The sequence below is a fragment of the Centroberyx gerrardi genome, chromosome 16 (assembly GCF_048128805.1).
Source record: "Centroberyx gerrardi isolate f3 chromosome 16, fCenGer3.hap1.cur.20231027, whole genome shotgun sequence".
Taxonomy (NCBI): Eukaryota; Metazoa; Chordata; class Actinopteri; order Beryciformes; family Berycidae; genus Centroberyx; species Centroberyx gerrardi.
In genome coordinates this window covers 18,733,504-18,742,350 of record NC_136012.1, presented here as the reverse complement: position 1 = coordinate 18,742,350, position 8,847 = coordinate 18,733,504, and the positions used below count along the sequence as shown (strand labels likewise).

Sequence of the window (8,847 nt, the reverse complement as noted above, 5' to 3'; positions counted from 1 at the left end):
TGCTGCAGCGTTGCATTATGCAATGTTGCCCGCCAGCAAAATTCAGTTCAACATTCTGCTGAAGTCAAAAGCATATGGCTGTGGAGGAGTGGAAGGCAAAAAGAAATGTTTTAATACGGTAGCTGCAGGGTTTATTCATGCTATACAATGCAGATTTGGTAGCACAGTAGGGGATGAAATGCTTCGTAAACAACTGCTCTTACTTGATGATTCTCTCCTTAGGCTAGTAGCACAGTTTTTATCTGACTGAACAATATGAGAAACCACATGTTCAGTTTTTTATCACACCGTACCAAACCAAAAATGACCAGTGTGGGGTATGCATCACATAAATAATTATTTCACTTTTTGGCCTGTATTGGCCTTAAGTATTTTAAATGTGCATTGTTGGTATTCATCTGTGCTGTTCACATTGAGTTTGTGAAAACAGCATTTGGTAATGACATTCTGCTGAACTGTCTCGTGCGAGTAGCAGTGTAGTATTGAGCCACAGAGCTTGGCACGCAAGACTGAGAAATAACAAACCCTGTGAAAGAGCAGACGGTGTGTAAACCCAAACCAGAGCTCCAAAAACAGGGTTTGCCTCTTTAGTTCCTGTGTGGCCATGTGACTTCCTCTCAGTCTCTGCGCTCCGCTCCGCTGCAAAAGAGGATAGTTCTGTCTTCCTCTGTTTTATCTGAGTACATCGGCTGTGACACCAGAGTGGCAGACACCCTTATTGATTTACATCAGCAGCCGTCTCATCACCGTTTGGCCACAGAGATCCGAGGACCACAGAAGAAGAAGAAGATGTTGAGGCGACGACCTTCCAATGCCTCGGAGAAAGAGCAGGTGCAGAAGAAGAAGGTGAGCAGGGTTTGGGTTGTTAATGTGTTTAGGGGTTAAAGGGGGTAAAGTGAACATGCACAAGATGAGCCTTTATAAAGATGCTCATTATGGACTGTGATTGGGAAGAGTGCTGTTTAGTTTGTCTCACACACACTGTCTCACTCACTTAAAACACTTAAGTGAAGGTGCTTGCAATACGAACACATACAGCCTGTATGTGCAGCTCTTTGTCACAGGATGTGCCGCTCAAACCTTTGCGGTGAAGCTAAACAACAAAACCTAAAATGAAACTTAAGGCTTTGCAAGGTGTAAGAAGGTGATGGGAGCTTATAAAACAAATATGTTTTTTAAGTGTCAGCTTCAACTACCTCCCCCCCCCCCAAAAAAAGAGGCTTCAATTTAAAACATGCACTCTTTTAGAAAAGTTAGGTTCCTCTAGTATGGTTGAGTGAGTCACTGCTGCAGATGTAGTTTGAGTCAGAATATGTTTTGTGGCTTCTGGCTCCCCGTCTCTGGCTGCCAGGATGAGCGCTATAGCCTCCTACGCCTGACACCAGTGCCCCTTGTTTTCCATCCACAGCTCTTCTTCTGCGGTCCAATTCAGGCCTTATCATTACACATCTCATTACCTTTGTTCTCAGCCATCATCCCATCAACACATAATTGTCACCAGCAATAATCGGGGCTGAGGAAGATCATTGTACCATTACATGAGTCTATGGTCTGCGATTATGAAGCATTAATAGAGAATTGATTTATTTGAAAGATTCATAGGTTTTCAGGGAGGAGAATTGTGACAGGGAAAATAATCATTCTCCTGCAAGATTGCCTCATAATAATAGCAATTGTTCCCTGGTCTGTGTGGGTGGTTTAATCCTTCAGCCGAGACGCAGACACAGACCGTCAGACACCAAGGCTGACTGGATGTCTGCAATGATTGGTTGGCAGCAGTTGCTCAAGCTGTGCCTGCTTCCTGTGGTTTCAACCAAGAATCAAGAAGGATGGGTTGAGATAAGATGATATACCAAGACATGTGGTTACATGGAAAATCATGCCTAAGAATTTCCACTAAAGTTAGTAGAAACTCTACTGAATAATTTTGTTCAAACTATGAAAGAGCTCCCTTGCCAACGCATAAATACAGACCAAAAGTTTGGCTTTGGCTCAAAATAAGTAATTCTTAATTTAAGTGTATGCAAATAACACTTATCAGACTGAGAACTTAAAATAGATCATTTTAGACCAGTCAAAGGCTTAGACCAGTCTTAAAGTAAGTTTCTGCAATTAGCCTCATCTCCCTTCTTCATCATTTCCCTGTTCCCATGTGTCTTTGTCTCGTCTGAAAGCCACTTAAAATCTAATCTTGTCATCATGGTAGCATTTACTCTTCAGTCTTCTGAATACTAACTATATGTGATAGGGGAGGGGAATCGTCTAGCGCTTCACCATGCATCGTTTCCTTTGTGCTGCTACAACTACATACACAGGACTTTCAGAAACAACCACCATCTGCAGCAGGAGCTTGCAGGCCTACACTGATCCAGATTCATGACTCTTTATCTTTTGATAAACGTGTGATGGGAAGCCCAGGCAGTGAGTCTTTCTGACTAATCCAGCTGAAGATTCAATCTATGAACACGGTTGGGGAGATAAGGACCATGAGATCAGCATTATCTAAGATGTAAAGTTCCACTAAAAAGCACCAAAAAACCGCCTGACATATTTCTGGAGGCGGTTTTGACTAGTAACAGCTTAAATGTTTACACTCTTCGCCTTGTGATAAGACTTGTGTATGGAGATGATTTATTATGATGCACTGTTGACCCTTTACTTTTGTTAGTGCCCTCATATTTCAGCTCTATAGCGAGTGTATGCTTCTCTGGGCCTTGTCTTTATGATTTCAAACAAAATGCAATTGACAACGTGTTTACAGCTCAGCCTGCAAAGGTCCAGCAGCTTCAAGGACTTCATGAAGCCCAAACCCACCTCTCCTGTTGTGGCAGATAAAGAGTTCAACTTGGACGAGGCAGTAAGTTGGATTGTTGCACTGTCACTCACTTATTCATGCATTTACTCACTCATTAGTCACTTGATGTTCCTCTCAAACACGAACACACACACACACACACACACACAAACAGATGCTTAGACATATGTGCCGTTTTTGAGAAGTAGAAGTAGCTATTTTATCTCTCTTTGTGATTGGAGTTCCTGTAGATGTCAGTTCCTATACAGAGATTTTATCACATTGTTCCTCAGTGGAGGCCATGCAGACCACTGTGTGACCACTGCACCCAGCCTCAAAATCACACTGTTTCCAGAAGTGGCCAAAAGTGGCACAAGGGGCAAGCAGAAATTAGTTTAGGAGTTTCGGGCCATTACAGAAGTGCACAGTTATTGCTTCCTGAAATAATCACCACAAACGGACTCTTGGGTGTTGCTTGCAAATATTGAAATTGAAATTGACAGAGACTGAACTTCCTAACAAGATTGTGCGTGACTGGAAATTGGAGGACAAATAAGCGAAGGGGGTTTAGAAGAAGAGGGGAAGTAAGAAAGAGGATGACGCTGAGTGTTGCATTTAAGCCCGATGCTGAAGCCGGATGACAGAGGCACTCAGACAGGATGTCCTCCGGTGCGAGCTATTCAAGCAGAGAGCCTCTGTCGCAGACGCACGATAGCTGACAGTCTCATGCAGTCCATTTGCCTCATAAACTGCCTCATAAAGAACTGATCGCATCATTAGCTTTCACGTCTGAGCCCAAAGTCACTGTTATAGAATGAGTTATCTCTGGTAGTACTGACAAACTATGTATTCAGTCTGAGCGCGTGGTCACAAAAGTGTGCAAGTGTGTCTATGTGTGTGTGTGTGTGTGTGTGTGCCTTTGTGGGAATAAGCAACATGTGTGTATGCAAACCCAATTACCACAGGGCCTGTAGCTTTTGTAGCTTGTGTTAACACTTAAAAACAACAAGGTGTTGTACAAGTATTTACAAAACTATCTATCTAAACCTGCTGATGAATAACACACTAATTTACGCATAATCATGATTTACTGAAGCTGTCTCACAACCTCACCACTGCATTGTCTCCCTAATTTATGCCAAATAGCCTTTTTGAAATGTGTTTGTATATTTGTTTGTGTGTGTGTATCCACGACTGTTTGCATGTGTGTGACTGAATAAAATGCACACAACTTGATGAGAGAACGCTCTTCATGATGACCATAACTGTGATCCCAGGTGGCAGAGGGTGTGACAGCAGAGGAAGCTGTGAAAAGTGGCAGCAAGCTTGGCAAGAAATGGCGCAACGTCATCTCACGTACCATGACCCGCAAAACATCCAAGATGGTGCAGAAGGCCCTGGCTGAGGAGGGGGTAAAGCCTTTTAAAAAGCCTTATACACTTTACTGGATGAATATCATAATATTTTACAGTTCAACTCATAAGAATTCATACATTTATACACTGCAAAATACTATCTATGATATATGGTTGAACTATAAAGTACTGCCTATACAGAAACACACCCTGGCTTTTATGAAGACAGTTACAGCACAGTACAGTACCTTACACCTCCTGAAATAGGAAGAAAGCTGTAGTCATCACAAAAGATTGAAACTGCCTCCACCTAGTGGACAGACTTGTGCATTATATTGTCCAAACAAAGGCAGGATGAGTCTCAGCTGTCTGATGTTTAAGTGCTTACCTGTACCAGGGTTTGGAACAATTCACTCTTGATTAAATTAATTTAAAATTGAAGAACTGGAAATGCTTTTCCATAAAAAAGGTTCTTATATGTACAGCGACATTTAGGGGCAGCAGGTTGGATTAATTAAGTAGGGAGTCCAAAAAGATAAAAGAGAATTTCCTTACAGGGATCAATAAGGTATCACATCATTATTATTATTATAAATCAGGCTCAGGAGAAAGAGACCTGTATCATTATTATGTGAATTGCACTTCCAATTAATATTTTTAATTGAGTGAACTGAAAGTGAATGGACTTCGACGCTGAACTGCATCATTTTCCTTTGTGCTTCCAGGGGGAGAGTGGCGAGGAGAGCTCCCTGTCTCCTGTCAGTGACTGTCTCCCTGACCTGAGTGCGGGACAGAGGACGTCTGTGTGCTCCACAGGATCAGAGGACACCACGCCCAGCCCCGTCACCCGCCAGCTCTCCGGCAGTAAGTCGCTGTACAAAAACCTCTGAAAGTAAAAATGATCATGAGCTTGTTTTACAGTACATAAGTTGATGAGTATGAGTAGTAAGTTGCTTTTAATATCTGACTCTCTTTCTTCCTCCTCCACCATATTTCTCTTTTCCCCTTCTGTTTTATTGAAACTACTGCTTCTACTTCTGCCTTTATTGACCTACCTATCCCTTGTTTTTGTTTGTTTTTATATAGTTTTAGTATAGTTTCTTACTTGCTATGTATTTGTACACTGTTTTTATTTATGCTCATACTATTTCATGTAAAGTGTCTTTGAGTATCTTGAAAAAAGCTATACAGTAGTAGTAGTAATATTATTATTGTTGTTATTATTAAATGGGTCAGTCCTGCAATGTGAAGCATCTGAGTGTACTGAATGCATCTGAATGAGTGTGTGGCTCCATTTCAAATGTGTGTGTGTGTGTGTGTTTGTGTGTGTGTGTGTGTGTGTGTGTGTGTGTTTGTGTCTCAGGTGGTGACAGACAGAGCTTGGACAGTGGATACTGCCAGAGAGACAGCATGAGGCTGGAGGAGAACGGCCTCTCGTACAGCGGACCCTTCTGTGGCCGCGCGCTGGTCCACACTGACTTCACCCCCAGCCCGTATGATGTGGAGTCGCTGAAACTCCAAGTGAGTCCCGGGGGAAATCCTCTGCGTCTCTGCTTCAGCCCTCGGCCTCTTCTGCTGTCTTGTCAAGCCGTCCCCCGGGGAGCTTGTTAGTAACAGTGTGAAACAAAAAGGGTAGTTCTGATTATCATTCATGAAGGCACAATTTAAGCTACATGGCCCATTACTGACTACTTGTTTGAGAAATAACATCATTTCTGTAGTGATTCGGTCACTGAAGCGCAAATTATACAATGCTATACTATGAGAAGATTCTGTTAATGAGGATGAAAATGTTTAGTGTTTAGTCACTCAGTAGTTTGCTCATATGTGACGGGCTGGAGGGAAAAAAAATCACATTTCCTTAGCAATGCTTCCACACAGAATATTTCCTCATGGTAATAAGTGTGATTTCTTCAGTCACAATTATTTTGAGTTGACAAGTGTTAATTGGAGAGATGTTGCTCCATAGAGCTGATAGGGCAACACACACGCATCAGAAGTGTTAAATTAACTCTGATGGGTGCAGACTTGTATAAACACTGGAATAGTGTTGATTTTTACGCTCTCAGAGTTAAATCAACACTGATGATTTTGCTGTGTACAGTTAGCTAGGCGGGATGCGTTTAATTATTCATTCAGCCTGGTTCAAGACTCATAGGGTTTTGGTGACATCATCCTAACATCTAAGCTGAGGTATTCATGCGTCACCTCTCTTACAGAAAGGTGACATCATCTACATCATTGAGAAGCCCCCAGTGGGGACCTGGACAGGGAAGCTCAACAACAAGGTGGGCTCCTTCAAGTTCATCTACGTCAACATTTTGCCTGACGAGAGCCCCCCGGTCCGGAGGAAACGCTGCCACAGTAAGAGCCACCGGTCCAAAGACAAACCCAAAACCCTGGAGGAAGTGCTGGAGAGCATCGGCCTGACCGTAAGATACACTCCCTTCTGATGTCACTGTGTGTTGCATTGCAGCAGGTCAGCTAACACCTGATACTACCTGCTGTGATGGTTGCCATTGTCCACATAGTCACCTTTAAAGACCACATCTTAAAAGGGTTATATTATAAATGCATCTCAATCTAAATAATATTTGTGTGAATGTAATCTTCTTCTGTGTTTCAGGAGCTGAGCTCGTTGCTGTCCATGCATGGTTTCCAGAGCCTGGAGGATTTCGGAGGGCTGAAGGAGTCTCACCTCAACGAGCTGAACATCACCGACCCAGAACAGCGCAACAAGATCCTGAACGCCACTGACCTCATGAGAGACTGTAAGTTCACATCCAGCTACCACACATTCACATAATCATATAACTCTGCACTGCCCATAATCTATCATATCACATGATCCTGTTCCCCAGGCAAGCAATGAATAATAGCCTTCTAATCTAAGATCTCAATCAAAGCTTAAGAAAATGTCCCAATAAATGTCTGTCAGTTACAACTTAGTATTAAGTATTAATTTCAGAGTCACTCGGTGACACTCGGGCGTCACGTTCAAGCAGTGTATGTGTCTTTGGGGCATGCTTTATGGTAACATCACATTTTTTCTGCCTCAACTAGCTAATTAGGTACATTTTATATGGCTCACTTGTACAACACTCCACTCACAGTTTGCAGTTATGCTCACTCGCCTGTAGGAAAGCCTATTTTGTCCTCAGAAAGGCTTTGATATCTGAGCTCGTTTGCCCTCCAGACAAATCATTAGGTGCAGTTCTAACACCTCTCCTGGAGCAATGGCTATACTCTGAATACAGTTTATGGATGCCCATTAGCATTGCAGTTAGCTGCGGTAACACACTTCCCTATGTTAATTACACAAGAAATGACTCAGATCACCCCGAGACTGAAGACACTGAACGGAGAATACCGGTGCTTTATGTGATTTTAATAAGCATATTTAAGCAGAACGAATTAGAGGATTAGTCGTGCCCTGTTTGTTTACAGCTTTACACAACCTGACCTTAAATTCTCTCTCTGAAGCATTTGAGCGGGATGAGAGGACCTATTAGGGTTTAGGATGGATTAATGAACTGCGTATGTATTGTCAAGCTATTCTGTTTTTAACTGCGTCTGTCTTTGCCCCATTCAGCTGAGGATGAGTCAGACCCAGATGAGGAGGGCCGATCTGGGGAAAACACCAAGGAGCCGAGGGATTCTGGCTGTTTCGAGAGCTCAGAGAACCTGGAGAACGGACGTGAGGAACCAAAGACAGAGGAGGTCGTCCAGCATGAGCAACCAGAGGAGCAGAACCAAGAGGCAGAGAAGCAAGACCAGGACTCAGGAGAGCAAGAGGAGAACCAAACAGACCAGCTGGACTCTGTGCAGGAGCAGCTGCAGGAGCTGACAGTGGATGAAGGCTCTTGAGAAGTGAGAGGGGGGGGAAACACTGGAACTTTATTCATTCCTGGTCCTCAGGATTTCTCAGGATATGTAATGCCGTTAATCAAAGAGCTCCGGCTCTTCATTATAAGAGAGCAGAATGACGATGGAAGCGTAATGTAAGGATCAAACATGAACGTGAAATGGAGTTTCTTTTCAACTGCGGTTGCGTCAGGTTCCTCATTTGCAGAACAGTAGGCTTGTATTCTCTGTGATCCTGACTGAGAGGTAACTGGGAATAAAACCTGGGTTGTTCAAGCAGCACAATTTCTATTGATCTTTCACACCTGAGTACATTGTTTTGAAATAATTCTATGTTGTTATATCATATGTACAAGATGAGATATTAAATGAGATATTGCTTGGTGATTAGTTCCTGCTGAGGTATGACAATGTAAGATGTCTTACTGTTTGTGATCGTTATGTTCAAGCGTTTCAAAAGTTTTCCTTCTCCTCATTATGTCCCTGTGTATCTTCAAAATGTATGTTATACTGTCTCTTTGAAATATGAATGTAAAATGTTTTCATGTCCCATTTTGCCAAAATGGTGGTTTGGCTATTTGTAAATATAAATACCTTGTTTGTCAGCAGAATTGCCAAACTGCTACGTTTTAGTTTACTTTTTCCATTCTATTTTGAAATACATTAGTTTGATTTCTGTTACATTTCATGCATGAGGATGTTGTGAGGGTGTTGACTTTGCTGTAAATAGAATTTGAATAAAAGATCATTCAGTAAGTTTCATCTCATCTTGATAACGTCACAAATGTCAGAACGGACATCCAATTAAGATGATAGTTCAATCAATTAAAGCAC

At 42.3% G+C, this 8,847-nt stretch overlaps 1 protein-coding gene across 1 annotated transcript; it reads left to right on the top strand.

The window, feature by feature from the left end:
* The first annotated feature begins 652 nt into the window (after positions 1–652).
* sash3 (SAM and SH3 domain containing 3) lies at positions 653–8,769 on the top strand. The gene is made up of 8 exons (XM_071916127.2): positions 653–846; positions 2,762–2,857; positions 4,072–4,206; positions 4,875–5,013; positions 5,513–5,670; positions 6,369–6,581; positions 6,776–6,920; positions 7,742–8,769. The coding sequence occupies exons 1-8, from the start codon at positions 790–792 to the stop codon at positions 8,014–8,016; spliced, it is 1,218 nt and encodes a 405-aa protein (XP_071772228.1). The 5' UTR covers positions 653–789; the 3' UTR covers positions 8,017–8,769.
* Positions 8,770–8,847: the final 78 nt, after the last annotated feature.

Excerpts from the sequence above, each read along its gene's own strand:
- sash3 (XM_071916127.2), top strand. The coding sequence starts at position 790 with ATGTTGAGGCGACGACCTTCCAATGCCTCGGAGAAAGAGCAGGTGCAG. Across the intron at positions 847-2,761 it reads AGCAGGTGCAGAAGAAGAAG|CTCAGCCTGCAAAGGTCCAG; the intron begins GTGAGCAGGGTT and ends ACGTGTTTACAG. Across the intron at positions 6,921-7,741 it reads CACTGACCTCATGAGAGACT|CTGAGGATGAGTCAGACCCA; the intron begins GTAAGTTCACAT and ends TGCCCCATTCAG.